The sequence below is a fragment of the Rhipicephalus microplus genome, chromosome 4, assembly GCF_043290135.1.
Source record: "Rhipicephalus microplus isolate Deutch F79 chromosome 4, USDA_Rmic, whole genome shotgun sequence".
NCBI lineage: Eukaryota > Metazoa > Arthropoda > Arachnida > Ixodida > Ixodidae > Rhipicephalus > Rhipicephalus microplus.
In genome coordinates, this window is record NC_134703.1 from 140,922,808 (window position 1) to 140,945,334 (window position 22,527).

At 46.3% G+C, this 22,527-nt stretch overlaps 1 protein-coding gene across 7 annotated transcripts in view; it reads left to right on the forward strand.

Moving 5' to 3' along the window:
- Positions 1–22,527, forward strand: part of LOC119172383 (uncharacterized) — a 296,020-nt gene that overhangs the window by 199,467 nt on the left and 74,026 nt on the right. For 5 of the 7 annotated variants that reach the window (XM_075893680.1, XM_075893684.1, XM_075893683.1 and 2 more), the window contains 6 exons: positions 1,343–3,355; positions 3,706–3,767; positions 4,207–4,395; positions 8,936–9,265; positions 14,115–14,481; positions 15,080–15,291. In XM_075893680.1, the coding sequence (XP_075749795.1) occupies positions 1,343–3,355; positions 3,706–3,767; positions 4,207–4,395; positions 8,936–9,265; positions 14,115–14,481; positions 15,080–15,291 (3,173 nt within the window). The remainder of the gene's footprint in view (positions 1–1,342; positions 3,356–3,705; positions 3,768–4,206; positions 4,396–8,935; positions 9,266–14,114; positions 14,482–15,079; positions 15,292–22,527) is intronic. The other 2 variants (XM_037423449.2, XM_075893685.1) reach the window with 2 other exon arrangements.

Sequence of the window (22,527 nt, forward strand, 5' to 3'; positions counted from 1 at the left end):
TACACCCATCCACCGGAAAGTTCGTGATGCGGCAACGGATGACGTCAGAGCCAATCTTGAGAGGTTGAAAGAGCTCGCAGTGAGAGAACTTAGCAGGGACGACATTGCCATTATGTACGACGGTATGTGGCACAAGCATGGCTGCAAAATGGCATGACACTGGACTTAGTTTGGATTTTGCAGTCCTGTTGAATTTCTTCTCGCAGCTTGCAGTTGGCACAAGGCTCTGCCAGATAGAGCGGAAGTTTGGCAAGTGTTTCATGGCTCTGTCTGTGAGCGAAATGTCTGTGAGGAGTCGGCTCAAAAAAAGCCAAGAGGGACAAACTCATGGTGCTGGCGTACTTTAGTCGCAGTGGCCACTACAAGAAGGATTGTTCTTTTTGGTGTGCAAATTTCATCTGATTTAATGATACCTTTCATAAGTAAAAACTCAATTTTAACATTAAAACTCGTTTTTCTCAAAACACAAATTGTGCCATTTTTTCCAATGTGCCCCTCCTTTTTCGGGCACTTCTACTGCTCGGATCTGCACGAAATTTTGCCAAAATTTTTTCCAAAGTATGACAAATGCAATTATCTAGTTTAAATTTTAATACTTTATTGTATAATAAAAATTGTATGTATACCTTCACTAGGGTAGGTGAAATGTGGACTTTTTACGTCTATTATTTTTTCACGCATATTACATATTTTATATGTGCTTCCTAATTAGTTCTTTGCACTCTACACTTCATTTGAAGCATTATGAGCTATTAATGGTAAAAAAATTACAGAAGTTTAGGAATGAGAAGAGGGGGGCAAAAGGGTGAAGGTTTTCACTTTGTCATGTTGCAGAGCTATAAGTGTGTAACTTGCAAGAAAACTAATTATATATTTGAAATCAACATAAAAAGTTCCATAAACAGCTCAAGTTTCATTGCTCTAGGGTGAATATTAAAAAAAGTGTCTTCAAGTAGCATCTCCCCTCAAGTTGTTTTTTCGCTCACCTCTTTCTTTTTATGTTGTACCTACAAAAGTTCCTTAACCACTTTTCCAAGTAATCATCAATTGACCTCGGAGAACCTCATGAATTAATTGCTGCAAGACATTTTCGAGTCCGTCAAGAATTTTTATTTCTTTTGTGTATTTGTTTTCCTTTTAAATTTGGGTAGTGATAAAAGAAGGCACTTATCTGTCATTGAAGTGGGTGGTTTTTGGTATAATCATTTAGGGCATAGTTGATTGGAGCTTAGGTCTGCTTCGCTCCTGCTGACACATTCTGTTTTCTTCTCTTAAACAACGGGCATTCTAGGTATAAAGCATGACATGTTGGTAAGTTGGATTGTTTGTTGCTGTGTTTTAGGTGGGGATCCAGTCAGTCAGCATCCGCCAGGCCATCCTTACCTGCAGCGTACTGGAGGCGTTCACCCCATGATGAGGCCTCCGCCACCGTATCCAGACCACCTCCGAAAGCCACCACCTTCACCAGCTATTTCACCAAGCCACAGTGGCATGCAGCCTGAAAGCAGCGGAAGTCCAGATCCATCGCGCACGCCCCCATCACTGTCGCGCCCAAACTCACAGCCAGCTCTGCAGTCGCCGGACCCACGATCATCCCCTATGGAGCGACACTTCTCGCCTGGGACACCGTCCAGCTCGTCCAGTCTTCCTCAACGCTCTCCTGCAGTACCGGCACAAGGGCAAGATGATGGGAGAGGCGATGGTGAACGATCTGCTGAAAGCCTGTCCGACCTGCTATCGAGAGTTTCCAAGACTCCCTCAGAGTCTCCAAGCCCCCGGACCGACGAAGGGCGCCCTTCCATCGGCGAGCCGTCACCAGGAAGAGGGTGCGTCTCGCAGGACAATAGTGGACAGACACCACCACTGTCCAAACAGGAAAGCATTCTTCAGTACCTTCGAGCTGGCTCTGTTGGCAGCCCAGCGAGCAACTCTAATTCGTCTCGTGGCAGCGTCGATAGCTTTGGTGGAATGGGTGGGGCCCAGCCCATGTCCAGTGCTCCTGACACAACTCCACGGTCTTCCGAGAGCCCACATTATGTGGCCACATCTGTATACCAGGGTGTAGTGGCATCACCCGTCGGGAGCCCTGTCTCGTCTACATTTGCTGGTCAGGGACAAACAATGACCCTGACAGACACATTTGCTTCAGATAGCAGCGATGGCAGTTCGCAAATGCAGGTTCGGACACAAATGGTTCGTGTGAGCCAAGGTATGATGGGCCTGCCAACCTCATCAGCAAGCTTTACAAGGAACTCCGGGATGCAGCAGCAGCAGTTGCAGCAGCAGCAGCAGCAACCTAGAATGCAGTACATGCAACATTTGCGGCAACAACAGCAGCAACAGCAACAACAGCAGCAGCAGCAGCAGTCACAGCAACAACAGCACATTATGCTTCAGCAAAGCCAATATGTACCTCAACAAGGCATGCTAGTTCGACGCATTGTGCAAGGCCAACGGCCCGCTGGGCCTGGCTCCTTTGCCGACGGCCAGTTCGCTGCACGTGCGCAGATGTTTAGGGGTGCTGCTCCAGGCAACAATGCAGTGCGCACGTTCGCAGTGCGTCCAGGTGCCGGTGGAAACAACCCTGGAGGCAATAGTGGAGGATTGCCAGGTGGGAGCCCCCACACAGTTGGAGGGGGTCGGGGTCCAACACCAGCGAGCCCCCCCAAAAATTCCTCATCGTCAGGGGATGAGGGAGACGGTGGCACATCGTCCTCAACACCGTCCTTGCTGCATCGTGCGGGGGAAAGCGGAAGCAGCTCTTTCGGAGGCAGCACATTCCACGTCGGACCGTCGTCCACTGTGACGTCGTACGGGGCCGAGCATTTGCCTACCAGCGTGTTTGTGTCGCTCGACTACCCTTCCTCGACCATCACGAGCCCCGATGGCTGCGTATCGTCAGAGGTCCTGCTCAGCTTGGGTGATGGCTCTCCTGGTGTTGCAGCACTGGCAGCGTCCGAGGATGAAGACGCCTCGGTGGAACAGTCGCGAGTTGCGCTCGTGGTGGTAGGGGAAGAAGGCGAGGAGGAGGGCACCGAAGACCATGGCATCACCCAACAGGAAGAGCCCCTGGACGTTGCCGTCGTCGTAGAAACGGTGGGGACTTTGCCGACTCCAGAGTGCGAAGCCAGAGAGGACGGTTCTAGTCCCAGTGGCTCTGAAGGGGGCATTGACTTGGCCATCTCTGGCTGTGGTGACCTGCACCATCGCAGCACACCCGCAGGTGACCACAACTATTCCAACCTGCCTCCGGAAGGTGCAGGCGGTGAACTGGCCAAGAAGGTTTCCGAAGGGGCACACTTTTTCGACCACATAAACATGGGGATGGATGTAAAGATCGAAGACCATATAATCAGTAAGTGAACCTTTTTTTTTTTTTTTAATCATATTTGTGCTGTTAACCAAAATCATATTCCTTTACTTAGCTCTAATGGTTTGTGGGGGCAGGTTGACATTTTCTCATTGTTAGACTATGTGCTTAACATTTCACGTCTATTGAATTATGAATCCGTCTTGTGTGTTAACAGTGAACTAAAGCGGGATTTGAAATGCTTCAGCACCATGCACAAATTATTAGCTCATAGCTTGTGAAAATTACCGTATATTTCTGTATTGTAGCTTGTTCTGGCTTTCTTCTTTGAAGTGATAGTCTTATGTGTACAATTTACCGAGTTTCTATTAATTTTTCTTTTCTTCTGCTTTTAGGAATTGCAGATGAAAAGCCCTGCATAGAAAAAATCATGAACGAAAGAACTACACCACCACAGGTTTGCTTATTTTGGATTCCTTTGTGCTTCAATTTGAGTTTTCCGGTATAATAATAAAAGGGTGCCTGTAGATATCAAAAGAAACAAATCAAATGTAAATGCTTGAGGGTTCAATTACTACATCGGTGTATAATTTGGTGACAGAGTCATGCAATGTTTTCTGAAAGTTAGGGGCAAGAATGGTTTCTTTCTGTTTCTCAACAAATTTTCATCTGTTTCGGCCTATAGGAAAGCCACATTCACATTTTGTCACTGAAATTCTAGTAATTTAGTCACAGCAGCTTCACTCTGGTGGCAGTTATCTTAATTCCAGGCTAATTATTTAAAAGAGTGCTGTTCTTTTGGTGAACATAGCAAAGCTTTGTCACAGGTTTCGTGTTGAACTCCACTGAACTGACGAGAATAGCCACGGTATTCATGCTTCTTCTTTCACATGCAGATGTTGAAAACACCATCTCCACCCCTTGCACCAGTCTCCACCAGTGCCATGTCCTTCCCGGCATCGGTGACGCATACGTTAAACTTCACTTTGCGACAGACAGGGATGCCTCAGACGGTGCGGCTACCTCACGACGAAGGACAGCTTGTGGTACTCCCTGCAAAGACGGTGGTGCCTGTAGTTCCTCAGGTGAGTGAGGGCGATGAAATTTCCGTTAGGTTTTCTTCTTTGCTAGAACTAAATGGCTTGTGCCATTGGACGTTGTCAGTATAAGGCAACAGCTGACTTCATGAAAGTATGTCTTCTTCTGTTTGCTCTTCCCCCTTCTTTCTTGGTGTAATTGCCTCTGTCAAAAAGGTTCAGAGGTGTCATTTATATTTATTTGACTTTGAATGTGTAAGCATTTCTGTGCCAACTAAACAGAAGAACTGTTTGTCAATCCATTTATTCGTCTGTGACGTCAGAACTACTACTGCAGAAAATTAAATGTATGAAACAAAATAAAATTTCTTAGTGATTCAGACCAAATGTGAGCATCTTACCACTGGGCTTAAACATGCACACTTTCAAAATCTCTCTATATATGAACCCTAATAAGGGATTTTATTGCCAATACAGTTTAATTCGCTGCAACAAAATTGACGGGGCGCGGAGAAAATTTCGCTGAAGTGAAAATTTCTTTGTTGTGAAATTGAAAAACTATAGCCATCCTGAGCCAGCAAAGCAAGGGAACTTTTATTTACGAAATTTGAAAAGTGTTAGCTGCCTTCTCTTTTTTCCTGGCAGCATCTACACAAAATTCTCACACATCCATAGTGACACCGTGTTGAAAAGCACGCTGAAACAATGGCCACAACGGCTTTTGTGAACGAACCTGACAGTTTTACTAACACGCTAACACCAGCAGCTGTCCGCTATCAAAAGGTATCCGACAACGCCAAGGTGCAAGTGTAGCATGTATGTGGAGCGGTGAATTATGCCGTATTCTATGCTATTCTTATCATAAACTAGTAGCGGCGGACTTATCCTGTGGACAATGCAGCCGGACAGCCGCTCTTACCAGTGACCACACTGGCTAAATGCTGTGGGGTCTCGAAATGGCGAGAGCCACGCCACACTCTTGAAGTGAACGTACACAGCAGACTCAGCAGGGACAAACCAAACCAAACAACACAAATTTTTATTTAACAACTTTTAAAAACGGCGATATTGTCATCCGGATTATTATAACATCAATCGTGATCAACAGGCTAAGACATCCTTACACATTAAACAACACTCAACAACATGACAAACAAGGCAATGTTGCTATCGCCTGACTCACCACGTGGGCCCCCAGCAGACGGCCCGCGGTGCCGTGTACCGGGGACACACCGCGAAAGGCAGCCGTTCACGCCAAACGCCACCAAAGAAAAAGACCAGCTTACTCCTTGCGTGCCGCCACCAAGGCTTGGCGCCAGTCGTCGCCGCCGGCGCTAACGTTTTTTATCCATGACGATGATGATAGTGGCGATAAATGCTCACGAGCACAACACTGCCTACCGCCCAGTAGTTGTAACCCGAAATGCGGCTTACGTGTGAAACACATGCGCCACGCGGCGCAAACAACTTTAACTGCGTTGTTTGTGCCACCCGGCGCAAACAACGCAAACACAGTAATTAAAAGAACTGGCATTGGGAAAGGCATCGTATCTAAATTGCACCCAGTAGCAGCGTGTAAAAAACTATGCTTTGGCTTCGAATTGTCTTCGGCTCAGAAGCACGCCAGTGGCAAAGGCAGGGCAGCCTTATTGCCATTGCTATCGAGCAATGGCGGCCACCATGCTTAGTCACGGAGGAAGAAAAGGTAGGAGAGGACATGCCCAGCCGGCGCACTATGTGAAAAGTGTGGAGGAAATGACATTATGGCGGCCATATTCACTGGGCACAATGGCGGTGTTGCTGTGGTTATTTGTTGCGCAGTGTAGCTGGTCTAGCAGTGAGCGGCCACGGCTGGCGGCGGCATGTGTGCCTCCGCAGGTCTCGTGCTGAGCCGTGGGGGACAATATTTGTGCTCTGCGCCGCGCTATTGGTTACGCAGTGTTCTCCTGGCAGTTACCGTATTCTTAGCAACGTTTACAAAACCTTTCGTCCACCACAGGGCTTGAACAGTGCGTAAAATCAGCGCATATACATTTGTTGTGCGGCGCATGACGCGAACAAAGCATTTGAAGTGTTCAGGGAAATTGCGTTGGGCACCATGACGAAGCGGAACAACGACGAATGCCGTGCAGGTCAGTGACGGTTGGGCAGTGCTCCTGCTTGTGGCAACGGACGAAACTCTTGTGCGCAGGGAGACGCAATGAGTACCATGTGCACATGGTTTCATGTCGCCCTCCATGCGGTTTCGTGTTTGGTATGTGTACAGTAACAACTTGCATGTGCATAATAAAACACATTTTCTGCTCCGCTTGGTTTACTCGCCCCCAGCATTGTAATCTCGACGTTAGAGCAATCGCGTTCAAGTGTCACTTGCACCGTGCTCAAAGTCACCACAGTCGTAGAATGCTGACGTCGGTGAGTTTCACGCGGAACACGGGCACAGTGGCCGGGTGCTGCGTCGGCCTCGTGTCACAATGCAACCGTGGAAGAAGGCACACGACCGATCGTGGTGTCTGTACAGTTGCTGAATATATGACGTAAAAACACTCGCCGTTGTCACTGCATCTAGCCCTCGGTCTCTTGTACTTGCTTCGTTGTCGGCGAGCTGTTACTTGCTGGTAATACTCAAACGGAATGATTTCGCCGCAGGTGTCGCATTGGCCCAGAGTGTTGAGCTCCCGTACCATTACTTTCGGAACGTCACGACACGCGCGCTGCCTAGCCCACGTGCTTTCCAAGCCGGAGAGAGAGTCGTGCCTTCTGCTTTACATTCGGATGTAAACAGGAGAGGCGAATTTGCCCAATCAATATGGCCGACTTCCGGCTTCATCGAGGCATCACAACGAATGACGTCAGGGTCTCTCCTACCTTTCCTTCCTCCGTGATGCTTAGTAAACAGCGGCGGTTTTTAGCGGTGCCAACGTGCGTTTGAGACTTCGTAGACATATTTTTATGTTCTGAAAATGCATGAAAATGTTCTAGTTTGTGTTTAATGCATGGCATTAAATATCTGAGCCTGGAATTGTGTCATCTGATTTCATTGAAGTGGAACAGCAGAAGAAAAAGTGTTTGTTGTGGTAAGAATATGCATTGACTCCTATGGACTGCTGTCCGGGGAACCGAGAATTTTTTGTTGTAGCTGAAATTTCGTTGAAGCGTAAAGTAGGGTTCGACTGTACATAAGAAATTTAAAAAAGAGAACACCCTCTATGAGGCTTCGTTTGAATATTTCGAGTTGGCATAATAAAATCCCATTTCATAGAACGTGTACGGCCAGCATTTAGCGTTGTACGCCTCAGAAAACTTTCACCTATGTGAAAATGTAATGCCAAACACGCATTTTGGTGGTCACGGGATGCGCCCTCCTTGGGCTGTTATAGATGCAAAGGAATCCTAGAAAGATTAAAGATGGCGTGCCAATGCTTTTGGCAACATTGTTCTAAGGATATGATATAAAACTGCATGGGGAATGTGTGCAGACTTACAGCTGGATTTATTGAAAACATTAGCTTCCCCACCTAACAGCACACATATGCACAAGCACTCATGACAGTATCACACACAGTTTTCAAGTCTCTTTATCTAGCTCAAAAGTCTGAGCTCTTTTTTTTTTGTTATGCATATAAAAGGAAGAGCTGCTAATGCACTTATCAGGAGCAAGCCTCAAAATCACAAAAGCCAGCTTGGGACCACATTAAGGGAGTTTCGACACTAACTTTAAGTATTTTGGGATCATTGCTCTAAATAAAAACACAAATGTCAAGAACATTTAAAAAAAAGTACTGTGGCGTATGGGAATGCATCGTGTACAGCCGTGGCGACGTCTGTGTAAAGCACGCGAGCAGCCGCATTTTGCTCGGCGGCGCGAAAGCTTGAGGCGCTTTCGAGCTTTGAAGTCGTGCATCAGGAGCGTGCGTGGTCTAGTTGTCAGGCTGACCGCGGCAGAGCGAGGTACTCTCTCAAGGTTTTTTGCCACAGAGCAACAACCGACAGCTCGCGTGCTCTTAACAAACATGGCCGCGGCTGTACATCTTTAATACCGCTACTGTAAAAGGACACTTTCCGTTTCGGCATGCAGGGGGTGGCTTCTTCGTGATGTGTCACGCCAGTGTGACGTCACGGGAAGACAGCCATATGCACCAATACTAGCAGTATATTTGTAGTCCGCTCGTAGTACACATAAACAATGATGAGTACATTGTCTCCAGCGACTTCGACAGCGATTTCTGCGGTTTAGGCTCATGTTGGACACAGAGTGCACGAACTCGGTGAAACTCTGTCTACTCGTTGGGATAATGTCCATAGAGATGAGGCTGACATGCTGATGCTCAGCGACAAAAACTTCTAGATCAAAGAAAATGTTTTAAATACATTGGCTTACTCTGGTGTGTGGAAAGCATACCAAGGAAACTGCGTACCAAGGAAACGAAAAATGTCCCTTTTGCGATGTCTCAGAATCGTGTCAGCACACCTTTAATTGGTGAAATATGGAACACACCTGTGCACTGTGGTGGTTGGTCAGACTGATGATGTTATCATTGTGTGCTACACCACTTATAACCATCTCCTTGTGTTTTTATTTGTCCAGCTCTCACCATCTCCCCCGCTGGTCAGCTGCGAACCGTTGACCGTGAAGACGGAGCCAATGCCACCCGCAGGTGCTACCACACCACCTCTGGTTCTCCGCATGCACCCTGTACCCCCAACACCACCGCCGTCGGTGAGCAGTGCCGTGTGCACGCCGCACAGTGCGCCACTGCGCTGGTGCCGCAGCTCGGAAGTGGTGGCCATCAAGGAAGAGGTGCTGACCGTGGTGCCCCCTTCCATGCCACCCACCCCGCCACCACCAACAGCTGTTGTGATCAAGCAGGAAGCAAGGACAACACCTTCGCCCTGCCTCGCTATTTGTCAGAAGCAGGTGAGACATTGTCACAGGAGCGGCCTCTTCCCTTCCAGGTCCAACAATGTTGCTCTTGCCTCAGGCTGCCACAAGTTCAAAGTTCAATGAAGTTCAATGAAAACTCGTACTGTCTCTTATTTGAAGAAGCAGTGCCATCGGAGCTTGAAAACTCTCATGGTTTCTTTATTTGTGATACTGTAAACATAAGGTTCTCGTTGGTTCTGCCACCGAGTGTGTCAGTGTTTTGGAATAAACTTCAGGCTATCTGTCTGGTTTGTGGTGTTGAAGTTCTGACCGTGTCTTTGAAAATCATCGTGTCATGTGTGTTATCACATCATATGTTGCATGCCTAAACTGATAACAGCAGTTGCACATAGGAAGCCTATGGGTTTCGCAATGTTGAAAAAAAAAATTTCAATTGTTCAGTGACGAGAACGCTTCTGTGTTTTTCTGGCTTCAAAATGCCAATTGTGATGGGAACATCTTGATGGCAAAGAGGTAAAGTAATAATTCTCATCGTTTTCTGCTTTTGTTGAAAAAAAAATAATACAAGTTGTTGCTTGTGCGAGTCACAATTACAAAGTAATGAAACTGACGTTTTTGGAATCGGCAATCAGGTGGTTGTTAATGAGGTAAAGTAGCTGCTCACTAACTGTAGAGACAGTCTGCAAGGTATTGCGTAATTGTACTCAAACATAGGGTGATGTGTAGCTTTAAGATTGCAGATTCAAATGTTTGCTACCTACAATTACAAGTTTTTGCTATTTTATCTTTTGTAACCTTTGATGAATTGTATACGGTGAGGCCTTAACTGTTAATAATGATAATGATAAATGTTGTTTAATGGTATTCAGAGATCCCACTCCTGCGCCAACTGCGCCAAATAAGATTTACTGTGCCATTCTGATAATATCAAGGGAAATTGCGTCAAACTACGCCAAAGTCGGACTTGAGAGCATCTATCACTGGCAGTAGCCACGCCGTCAGGTCAATACATGTGCTCCTTGTTCTCGAGCTACCAAAGTCACAATCACGTACCTATTTTAATATGTTAAATAAACAGCGGTCGCGCGTCTGTCCTAAAATCCATGCTGCTATGTTTAGTGCTAACCCAACTCTGTTGTGCAAGTCCGCTTAATGGTGAAACGCACTCTCCGCAGGGGCTCGTGACGTCTAGTTTAATCGGTAGTGTGAAACTGTGGCGGCGATTCGTCGGTGGACGTCGTCCTTTAAGGGGATCTGAGGGAGTGAACCTTCTAAAAAAAAAGAAAACTACTACCGCATTGAGTACACTGCAGTCTCAGTGAGTGGAAATCTCCAAACAGCTGCTCAAATAGAACAGCTTCCTCCGATATGATTGGTTTCGTACTTGAATTCTGCACTCCTGTTCATATCTTATAAAACGAAACTCCTGTTAAACGGAACACCTTTTCCTGGTCCCTGCAGGTTTTGTCTTACGAGAGTCTACTCGGTAGAAAGTGAAGGCAGAAAAAGCATTTGAGATGAACAAGTGCTAAAGAAAAAATAAATTTGACCAAAAGACAGCTTGTTACAGAGGGGGAGCCATATTTATCATTATTTGTGCAGGATACCTCACCAGTTAGGGCGTTCGTGTAAGCTTACAAGATTAGCCATGTGATTAAGTCAGAGATTAACCCTAGGATTGAACCTGGGATTAGCACTGCTCATGGACAAGGTGGCTAATGTGGGAAATCTTTTGCATGTTGTCATTTCTATTTGTTACCATTGCATGATGTTCTCTGGCAAGGATACTTTTGTGCCAATGCATCTGTAGCTGGTTGTAGTGTATACTTAGTGTGGCTGCGGTCTGGCCAGCCATTGCTTGTTTGTTGACGCACACAAGGACAGTTCAGCCTGAAGCTTTAACCTTAGGAAACTTTGTAAGCTTACATTGTAGTTTGTCTCACTGTCACTTTTCATTGTTAGACTGGAAGCACTTTAAGTGGTGGTGTAAAAAATATTGAAGCATTATCACAACTAGCACAACTGCTTTTAACGAAGCCTGTTGAATATTCCTGGAGTAGCGTCCACCACTCCACATGGTGATCTGTGTATTCAAGCATTGTTACTTGCCATTTTTTGCAAAGAAATTAGCTTGTTAATGAAAATAAATGTCCAGCTTTATTTTTAATACTACACCATACAATACAGTACTTTCCTTTTGTGTTATTACTGCCGTCTTATGCACATCAACTTTGTATTCTGTCGTGAACTTATTTACAGCGCAACACCAGAAAACACAGAGAAAGAAAAGACGGCGCTGACTCACAACTGTTGTTTGTTGGAAAAAACGGGGTGAAATGTATATATATAGGTGTTGTTTTTCTGGTATTGCACTGTAAATAAGTTCACGATGAATCCTAACCAACTGGTCCAACTTACCGTCTTCTTGTATTCTGTTTTTATGGCATGTTTTGTATTACAGTCGAGCCCGCTTATAACGAACCTGAGCGTGACGCGGCATTCGTTCGTTGTATCCCGTAGTTCGTAGTAAATGAAACACAGCTTTTAAAAAAAGTTGCGAGTGAAAACACAAACTTTTTTGCCTCAAAAAGTTCGTGATGCATGTGTTTCGAAGAGCAAAAGTGATAAAAGCGGTTTCGAGTTTATTTAAAACGGCAAGGTGCTCGTTTGCCGAGGCCTGTGGCATAAGCTGCATGAGGCACTGGCTCCAAAGTTTCGTCGTTCTCGCAATCCGATTCCTCCAAATCGCTCTCGCCACGCACTTCATTCACAATGCCCCAATCCGTGCACGGTTCCGCTGTGTCGGCATCATCATCGGCCGTAATTAAACCATCGCAACAGATGTCCCGCCCGCTCTCCCGAGTTGGAGTCAACGACGCGCTGCCACAAATCGCCGCCGCAGTTCGGGAGCTTCAGGCTCGACTTCGGGCTCTGCAACGCAGCACCTAACGCTCGGATTATGCTCAAGCCAAGCGGTCGCACTTTCGACGTTTCAATGAGTGGCAGCAGAAAGCGTGCTAGTCTTCCCGTCGGTCATCATGACCACACACGCACACTAAGATTGAGCAAGACGCGCACATGCGACACACATGCCAGAACGCGTCGAACAGCTCTGGGCACGTTTCCAGTCAGAAAACGAAACTAATCCGAGCCAGCTTGGCGGGCGTCGCGGAGCGGTGGAGACGGCCGAAGGGGTTATGATCAAGAGAGGAGAGCAGACTTGTGAGATAAGGGCAAAGAGTTGCGATAAAGAAAGGGGAGGATGCGGTGGGAGGGCGACCTTGAAAACCAAAAGACACGGGAGGGAGGCAGGTTGTGTAGCTTGCTTGAAAAGTCCGTGAAACTCGCACGTAGAGAAACTTAGAAAGAGTGCCTGCGCGCACAGAAGTCAAAGCATGGCTGCTGGATCGGTGCGTGTGGCGGTGTTCGAAGAATCCGCGGTCATGGTCAAAAAATCGTTTTGTTGCGCCGGCAGGTTTGCATGGCCTCACGAACTTCGATATTTCGCGATTCGTTCCGTGCAATTTAACAGCTGTTTTCGAGCTTGCGCACGCGCGCGCTGAAGGCATGCTGAGCCGAGTGCGAAGTGAGCGAGAACAAGTACAAAACACGAAACGAATCGGAAATTATCGGAGTCGGTGGGGTATCTGTTGGTGGCCGACGATGTTAGCAAATGGTCTGGTCACTCCAGGCCGGCGACGCCAACGACAGTTCCAGCGATCAAAAGCTGGCTATATGGCCGACCGGTCTTCGAAAGATCGGTGGCAGTGTAAAAACACGGGGCTGGCGATGAGGGGTGCTCAAAGTAGCGGTTGGACAAAGAACGGAGGGGTGCGTAACAAAAAGAAGTCAGTGCATGGAGGAAGGAAACAACTTTCCTTCCTCCATGGGTTGGGGAGAGCGGCAACTAGAGGGCCGCGGAGGCAGGGTTGGCATTTAACAATAAGAGTGTATGGGCACCTCGCCGATGCCTGATCGGTGGTTGAAGTTGGTTTTCCGGGAAATCGGCAGACCGCTGACTCGGTTTGCTGTAACCGATCAGCGGCGCCCGGATATGTTCGTTGCAAGTGCGATTTTGTGCCATTGAACCAATGTATATTTTCACGGTCACGCGGATATTGTTTGTTTTAAGCGAAAGTTCATTTTAAGTGGGGACGTTATATGTGGGCTCCACTGTATAAGCAGCGGTTTGCTTTAAAATATTGCAAAATAAAATCTCGGAACGTAGTGAAATGTCATAAGTTGTCTCTAGAAAGACAGGCTTAAAGCATGACCGTTTCAAAATTCACGATATTTCACATTTGAACGTTTGAGTGCATCATTGATTGCATTTATATCATCACAAAGCAAAGGTGTAAATTTGAAGCTACTATATCCATGGTGTTATTGCACAGTGCTAAGGCTCTGTATTTAGCTGCATAACCATGGTAGGTTGTCCTGGAATCCAGAAGGTTCCACATTAACTGTTGTACCTTTGCACGGTGCAGAGCACATTGAGCGAGCATGTGTGGTAAATGTTGATCAAAGTTTTTTTTATGTTTTATTCTCTCTGTCTTTCATTTCTTGCCTGCTCAGTTTTTATCTCTCGTCTGTTGGTGGTTGCATTCTACATGTAATGGCCTGGCTATAATGGGCAGTCAGTCGTAGTCGATTGTGAGTTGCATTACCAACGCAGCAAATGAATTCGCACTTAATCCTCGCTAGACTGTGGAATGTCTTGTCTTGCATACCGATTGTTTTTTGTGCATGTGTGGTGGTTACAAGCATGTCTCTTTCTCTCTCTCTCCTTTTTTTTTGCTTTTCTTTTTCTGTCTCCCCGTCGATCCACCCATTTCCGGCACCCCTTCTTCTTTGGCCCTCCACATTTACGCACTGGCAACAGGAGTCGGACGACGAGAATGCCGAAGAAGTCGCTCCTCCAGAAGAGGAGCGAGAAAGCGCAGAGCAGCCAGCCAGCACGGCTGAGACGACGGAAGCGGTGGCGAGCCACGACAAGAGTAACGTTTCTTGCGATGATGCCCCTCCTCCTCCTCCTGCCCCCTCTCCTCCCGAACAGACAATGAATCCGCCTCTCGCTGGTACTCCTCCTGCCGCCATCCCTGTGGCAAGCCCGCTCATCAGGGCACCTGCCGCCGACAGCACGGTGCTGCCGAACAACCAGACGACTGGTCCTGCGGTGGCGGCGGCTGCTATGATGCCTGTGATGACCATCAAGGTTGAGCCTGGCACACCGGCGACCTCGGATTTAGGTACAGACGCTCTGGGGAATACTGCGAAAAGGCGAGGGGAGGTGTTTTCATATGAAGCTAACACGTAATGAAACCAAGGAAAGCATGGAGGGTAATACTTGGAGTTTTTAATCGACATGTACACACGTAATGAAACCAAGGAAAGCATGGAGGGTAATACTTGGAGTTTTTAATCGACATGTAGTAATTATGAGACTGATGGTAGGGAAAGTAGATAAGTAGAGGCTTGCCACCAGTGGGTTCCTAATGCACAAGCTTCGCAAAAGGCATACAATGCACTGCCATTGTACTGAAGTGGCTGTGGTAGAAATATCTTGTAACTTAGCACAATGGCTTGGGGATTGCACATGATGCGAAAGTCATTTGGTGAGCTCTCCCATCCACAGGCTCCACTTTTGCCCTCTTTATCTCTCAACAGCTAAACTTATATTAACAACAAGAAATAATGCTCCCAATACATTCTTTCAGTTCATTAACTGTATGCTTCATATAGTAGTTCAACAAGAACAAGCACCCCTCCCCCTCCCAAGTCAGTCTCTCTTAGTTTTGTTCCTGAGAATAGCAGTGTCTCGAAGCATTCCCCTCTTATTATGTGCAGATGCACCGCCGCCACCACCAGCAGCGGCTGTGGCTGCTGCTCTAGAAGAGAACCCAGTTGTGAAAGCGTGCGAGGGTTCTGTTGAAGAGCCTGAGGGGTCCACTGGAGGCAAGCAGAATGTGCTCCTCAAGCAGCTGCTGCAGAACTGTCCCTCAGCTGAAACCCACAAGCCGCTGGCCGGAGACCTCCCAGAGGTACCCACCTATACCGCAGTACGGCAAGGCCACTCCATGTACAGTCGAAACCTGCAATAACGAAATCGCCGGGGAAACCGAAAAATTTCGTTTTCGCGGGAATTTCGTTGCCATGAGTATCAGACATAAAAACAGTGATACTGCCAGCAGAACGAAAAAAGTGACGAAATGAGGAAAGCAATGCAGGATGGGATTTTGTTGCCCCCTAATTATGTCGCTGCAAGGCTGCTTAACATGATGATGATATTTTTGCTGTTCTTTTCTTTTTCCGCGATCAACGGAGAACCCGCTTCCGGCGTCAAGCTTTTTCTTAGGCGCCATTGTAACTTCATCTCAATTTCGCCACCAGTTCCTGTCTCCTCTTCGTTGTTTTGATTGATCCCAACTGTTGGTGTTGCTTCAGCCTGTTGAGCTCGTCCGACGGCGCCATCTGCACTCCAGCATGATCATTTGCTATTGCCTGCTGCAGTGTGGCCAGGTTTGTTGCCGGACACAGACCACGTCGCCGATTTAAGTAAACAAAAATGGCAGTACCCATGCTAGCGCAGCAAAAGCAGATGTTAACAAACTTTGAGTGCACATAACAGGCATACAAGCATATTTTCGACAGTTAACCTTTAGGGGGAGGGTAAAGTAAGGCCTGTACCGTGGTAGAAAATTCATTATTGCAGGATCGCTGTCCGAAAACATTTCATTGCTGTGAGATACGTAATTCATGGGCTTCTATGAACGTTTGCTGGGGATCCGGAAATATTTCGTTGCCGCAGGGATTTTGTACTCGCGGGGTTTCGTTATTGCGGGTTTCGACTGTAGTCGAATTTAGCTCACAGTTTTGCACGCTCAACATTGTAGTCACTTTGCAACTTTTTGTGTTCACGAGAATTTCATAAAACAACATTTCGAAGTGCAGAACTTTCCAGCATAACTTTGTGTGCGTTATAAATGGCCATGTCGCAGCAGTTGTCTAAACACATGTTGGCATCCTGCCTTCATTTCTTTCGAGACACAGCCCAGGGGACAAGGGCATGAGAGGTCGCAAACACAGTGCCATGTTTGTGGCCTCTCATCCCCTTGTCCTTCGAGCTGACTTTGGATTAACTATGGGTAACCAACCAGCCCAAGCTACCCCTGTGCTCTTTAGTGGCGAAGCTCCGTGAGGTTGAGACATGTCCGTTGGCATTGTGCATTGTAGCTGCCTCTGACGACAATGATGACGCCGATGAACAAGCGCATTCGGACCACACATTCTCTCTCAGCCATCACGGCACAGCACATGTGAGGTACCCACTGTACGCCATGAGGATGACGCTGACGGTGATCACGAACGATTGGCTTGTGCAGTATATGACGTCTCGATATGCTGTACGGTGCTTTTAGTGTGACTGGAAAGAACCAACAACCACCAGGGGAACACGCCCAGACCTCGTCTTTGCCAACTTCAGGCTAGATCGGATGCCACAAAGCAGTAATAACGAAGACGCAAGGAAATCCACAGCTCAACACAACATACCAGTTATGACCAGGAAACGTTGTATATATAACTTTGTATCGCTTGGCACTCATTTGCATGTGTGAGTGGTCAACGTCACGGGGAATTTATGGTAACACTGGACGATTCCACTGCTTTGCCCACTCATGATCATTCGCTTCGTGGACATACAGTGTGCTTTTTTTTTTCCCTTAACTGAGTGATACATTTATATATCATAATGAAAGTTTTTTAAGGGCCAATAAATAGGCTCCCACTTTTTTTTTCACACCCACCAAGCAGGCTTGCTAATTCACTGAGAAACACGCAGCAATGGCATTTCATTAATATCGCAATGCTGTGCGCTGCGCAGACGCTCTATTACGAAAAGCGATTCCTGCACCTATCCAGTGGCTGTCCCATGCTCCTCGTATGCGCGGTGATGTAATCTTGCCCATAGGCTTTACGTAGCCACCGACTTTATTGATTGGTCTTCTGCTCTACAAAACTGCGTCTTGGTTATGCGACAACGCGGTTTTGGCCGCGCATTCATCGTGCTTCTTCATCACGCTGCAAAGCTAACCCTAGCGTCTTGCTGGCTTGAGCAACACGTGGTGAGAGCCTTTTAGGCAATTGGCCGTGTGCTGATGACGTAATCGTTGAAGGAGGGCTACGCCTGCTCTTTTTCATTGCTGAGAAGGTGGAATGTGATCTTCTTGAAGCTTATACTGTTACGGGGAGGATAGACTCAGAAGGTGCATACTTAAGGGAATACACATACATGTATTTACAACTGATTAGTCGAGCAGCGCTGCCAATACGAGGGGCTCGCACCAGTCTGTTTTTATTCTTTTCTTCGTCTTCAATGATGGCACTGGTATGTAGCAATATCAACATGCACAGTGACAATTCTGTAACCACTACAGTGCGTGCATCCTTTTCAGACCCCACACTGTTGCAGGAAGAAGGCAAATTTTTACTACTTTGGCATTAAGATCTCCGTTTCCAAGTATGCCGCTCCTGTTATTGAACACTGCATGCACCTCTGGTTTTTCTGAAAGATGTTTGCTTTTAAAGAACAATCGATAGTTCAGTCGTCAGAAGTCAATGGACTTCTCTCCTTCGTTCGTTGTCTTCTTGTCTGTTCTATTCTTTCAGCGTTATGTACCAACAGGCTCGGGCTGCAACCTTTCCACAAGCATGAGCGAGAAACCAAAACCAGCTAAAGATAGTTGCTCTATACCCTGTAACTTTTTACTGCACTTATTTCTAAAATTCTTGTGGCAGCTAAAGATTGTAGTTGTGGGGATCTGCATGTTTGTGAACGCTGAGCAGCAGCCTTAAGTGCAATGGAGTCAGGGATGTCACTAATTCAAAGTAGGCCTTCAGGCAAGCAGTCCACCAGTGGCATCAGGGCACAAGTTGCTGTGGCACCAGGCAATGAGATGTACATCGCTAATTTAGTAAGATTGACCATTGTGATGATTTTTCTTCTTTTTTTTTTCTTGTCCTGTTTATCAGTGTGGCTATGATATCACCAAAGGCAAAGTTTTGAACTTTCTTGCAGTAAGTACCTTACGTGACAACCTTAGAATAAAAAGTAAAGTGCAACACTGTCAGTGTTCAAAATGCGTGTGTAGTTTCATTCACTTCCGTTTGTGATGTAAAGGTTAAAAAGAACCAATGAAAAAATACATTGAGTCGTTTTCCAAGATGGGACGCCAGGCACCATTGCACTTGCAGCCACCATACAGTTTTTCTCATCATGATTGCTTGTTCCAAAAGAAAGTCTTTCGTGCTATGGACCACTCGGTCACTTGCGACTGTCATCATTTGATCCAGTAGAAGCTTGTTATTGTGCCTCTTTCAAAGTTCATTTTGTCATCATTTAGTCAGCGAATACAGTTAAACCCCGTTAATTCGGACTTCACGGCACCAGAGAGAATGTCCAAATTAACCGAGGGTGCGAATTATCGCGAGTACAAACAAAACACTTGAAAAATGTCTCCTACACCATCAGACTTTTATTTCTTAAAACGTCTGTGATTGTGGTCTGTGATCGCGGACGCAATGTGTGAAGTCACAATTTCGCAAAGTTCCTGCCGGTGGCTTAGTCCGCGCACAGTCGGAGGAAAGCATGCATATGTCCTCCGAAACGGCCAATGCACGCGCAGCCTCCATCATTCCGTGGCATGGACGCTCTTCAGCATCACTTACATCCTCGTCAGCCGTTTCCCCTTCGCCGTCCGAGACTTCGGGGCGATATCGCTGTTGGTCACTGTGCCGGCCACGGCAACATCGTTGTCAATTACGAAGTAAGCACCCAGGGGCACACCAGCTGGCATGATGCTCACTTGGCGGCCGTCTTGCTCTTAGCCGGTTTCCTCGTTGGCCACCACACCTGGATCAACAGCATCGTGCACGAAGCCGCTATGCCTAAAGCAGTCTGCGACTACTGCAGGCGGTGTGTTGTTCACGTATGTCAGCATATCGATTGAGCTTAGCAGACTCACTTCGTACTGCTTGCTTGACTCCATGCAGAGTAACATCCTCTCGAGCACCTGCCGTGGATAGTGGCTTTTCACGAACTGTATGATTCCCTCGTCCACCGGCTGCAGAGAAGCCGTTGTGTTCGGAGGCAGGAATAGCAGTTCAATGTTCTCAAGCCCTGACGCCTTTGTGTGCGCACTACAGTTGTCTAGCACGAACAACACCTTCCGAGCCTTGGCCAAAGCTGTGGTTGCCAGGCTGCAGCCAGGCTTGAAAGAGTTCGGCAGTCATACAAGCCTTTCTGTTGAACCGGTAGTAGTCACGCGCGCGCGTAAGAAGTAGACAACACACACACAAATGCACATTAACAAAAAACTAAATAAAAACCGGCAAACTTTTCAAAAAACATCAAACAGTAAAACTGCAGATGAAACTGATCACGTACAGATAAATAATTTAAAGCACACTAGATGTGAGCAATCTAACTCAACCATCATGCAAACGTGTTCGACGCACAAGAAAAAAGGAGAGGCATATTTGTAAATGGCCCATTGCTGATAACAGTAGCGATGTACTGCCTTCTATTTTGGTTGTTTGAACCACCATTTGGTTTTTGGGGGGGGGGGGGGGGGAGGGGGGGAGTGCCTCCGTGATGTACTATCCATAGATAAAGTTTTGAATCTCAGAGGCCGCAGGCCGCAATCTGATCCCAAAGTTGTTTAGGTGTGCCGTCGATTTGGCCCACAGAATCCACTGCTGCTTCCCCGTCGTGACTCGACCGCGGTCGGGCGTTCCAATTAACCGAAACGCGGCTGAATTTGTCCGAATTAATGAGAGTGTTCAGTCATAAAACATGTAGTAAATTTTAAACGAGACCAGGTGCCGTGGCCGAAATAATGGGGGTCAATTAACGAGATTTTACTGTTATAGTAGACTTTGTGAAAAGTGAATGTCTGAAAAGTGGAAGCGCACTTTTTAGCAGGCTCAATGCCTTGCGTCAAGGGATTGAGCATGATCTTTGTCATTGAGCGTACTTTTGTTATGCAAGACCACTGTTTTTATAAAACAAACTTTCGCGCCGAGAATGCCCTCCAAGTATGCTGAAGTTCACGTGTCTGAATATAAAACTCACTGGTTGCCACTGTTTTCATTTTTTGGCACAAATTCAACTCGTCATTGCTTTCGAATTCCTGCCTGAGGTACGCACTAGTACTGCACTCTGAGATGGGAATTATTGCTCACGTTGGATATTTCCAATTGCTAAGTTTCTACGTGAATCAAAAAACTATTTTTACTCTGGATATAAATAATAATAATAATTCGGTTACGTTCTTATTCTCGTCAGAATTGTGTGTTACGTTTCTTTTTTTTTTTCCGGTTTTCAGTCCATATCAACTTGTATTGATTGCACCGTATGTCTGGTTTAATATGATGCAATAAGGAAACTAGAAATGGTTGAGTTTTTACATTTCGAACTTTTGTGAAACAGTTTCTTTTGATTCTTCCATCTTTGTAAAAGCCTTGATTAAACAGCCTGTTAATCCGTACTGGATTATTGTTGAAAACATGTAAGACGAGATGCCACTTGAAAACGCAATATTTTTCCAAAATCGCACTTTTTTGTTTTTGTTTCTTAAGTTTAGTTTATCTCTTTTTTTATGACCGAAAAATTAAGGCAGCATTTAAAATGTAAATAGATTAAAGTCATCTTTTGTAAAGCACAAAGTTTCTCTTAAAAGCTAAAAATATCTCACTGTCTAGAGTCCCCTCATAAATGTCACCCTGCTGCTGCCATTGTATTTCGGAGAGTTCACCAAAGCCACATGCTCAAGATAACCGTGACTGCCAAGCTCTCATGGTGGAAGAAATAATTTTGAAACGCATATTCTGGCCACATGCTCAAGATAACCGTGACTGCCAAGCTCTCATGGTGGAAGAAATAATTTTGAAACGCATATTCTGGTCACGTAGATGAGCTTTCATTTTTACATGCATTTTCTGGCAACATCTTGAGTTCAGACATCATCTTTTTGATACTTCTGTCGGGCTTCATTTCTGAAGGCTTTCTTTTACTTGAAAGGCATTTCTTGTATCTCGCATATTATTCGTTGCTGAGGGGAATCTGACCTCAGTATTCGAAAAAAAAAAAAAAAAAACATCTCCAGAACGACTAAAGCTTGGAGACACCAATTTCGAAATAGCTTTTGTTCCGCAGTTCTGTTTAAACACATGGGCTGCCTCGCGAAAAAAGAAAAAAAAATCCTTGAGAGCAGCTAGGTTCATGTATCTTGCCAGAATAAAGCCCTATTAGTCGCATAGTCCAACAAATGTTGAAAATATGATTTAGCAAGGTCATAAAAATCAATTCTGCGCTACACACAAATTGCAGCTAAAGTTCTTAACGCGCTTAGTTGGTTCTTAGCGATACTTAGCTGCGACAAGTCTGGAAATGCCCAAATTATCTTCTTTTTCAGAGCTAATCCTCATGGTCGGTCGTGCATGCTAATCCTCTCTCAATAAACAGATTAAGTATTTGCCGAACTAGTGCTCCTACCAGCCTGTTTACATAGCGCCGGGCCGTAGTGGGCCACTACCGATGTGTCGACGGGCCTCGTGCAGCCCTCATATTTTAGACCCCCCGCTTTACAGCATAAGACGGCCTGGACCCTAAAGGGATCTGCGCTTATCGTCATCAAGGCGCTCTAAGAACAAGAGGAAGAAGGGTTCTCTTTGGTGCGAGCGTGTGCTTAGTGTACTACAGATGGATGTGCTAGGCATGGTTTTGCCTGCGTTACACCCAGTGATGACGACAGCCTGGGCCCCTAAAGTGCTCTGCACTTAAAAACCTTCAAAGCAAGTGTGCACGACACAAATTCAGGAATATGATAAACTCAAGTCTCAATGTTTCCCTTAGTACAAGTTTTTTCTCCCGATAGGGTGCAGCTGTGTCCCTCGCCGTGTGATGTTTTTTTTTTTTTTTCTTTCCTCGTGCAACAACCACAAAGCTTGTCCCCTTTTCGAATGCCAGCCACAAGCCGACATTGCGCTGCTGCTAATGCCATCTTTTGGAAGGGAAAGCATAGTTTCGGTGGAAGGGCAAATGTTTGCTTGTGGTTCAATGCTCCCTCATGGTATCGTTCTTCGACGAATAAAATTCACACCTGTCATCCCAGGGAGAAGAGAACAGTTAGGCACATTTACTACAGCTCGAAAAATAGGCCATTGGCCGTGTCCTCACTTGGGAGACACACTACAGTCAAACCCCGCTACAACCAAACTAACAGGGCGCGGAAAAA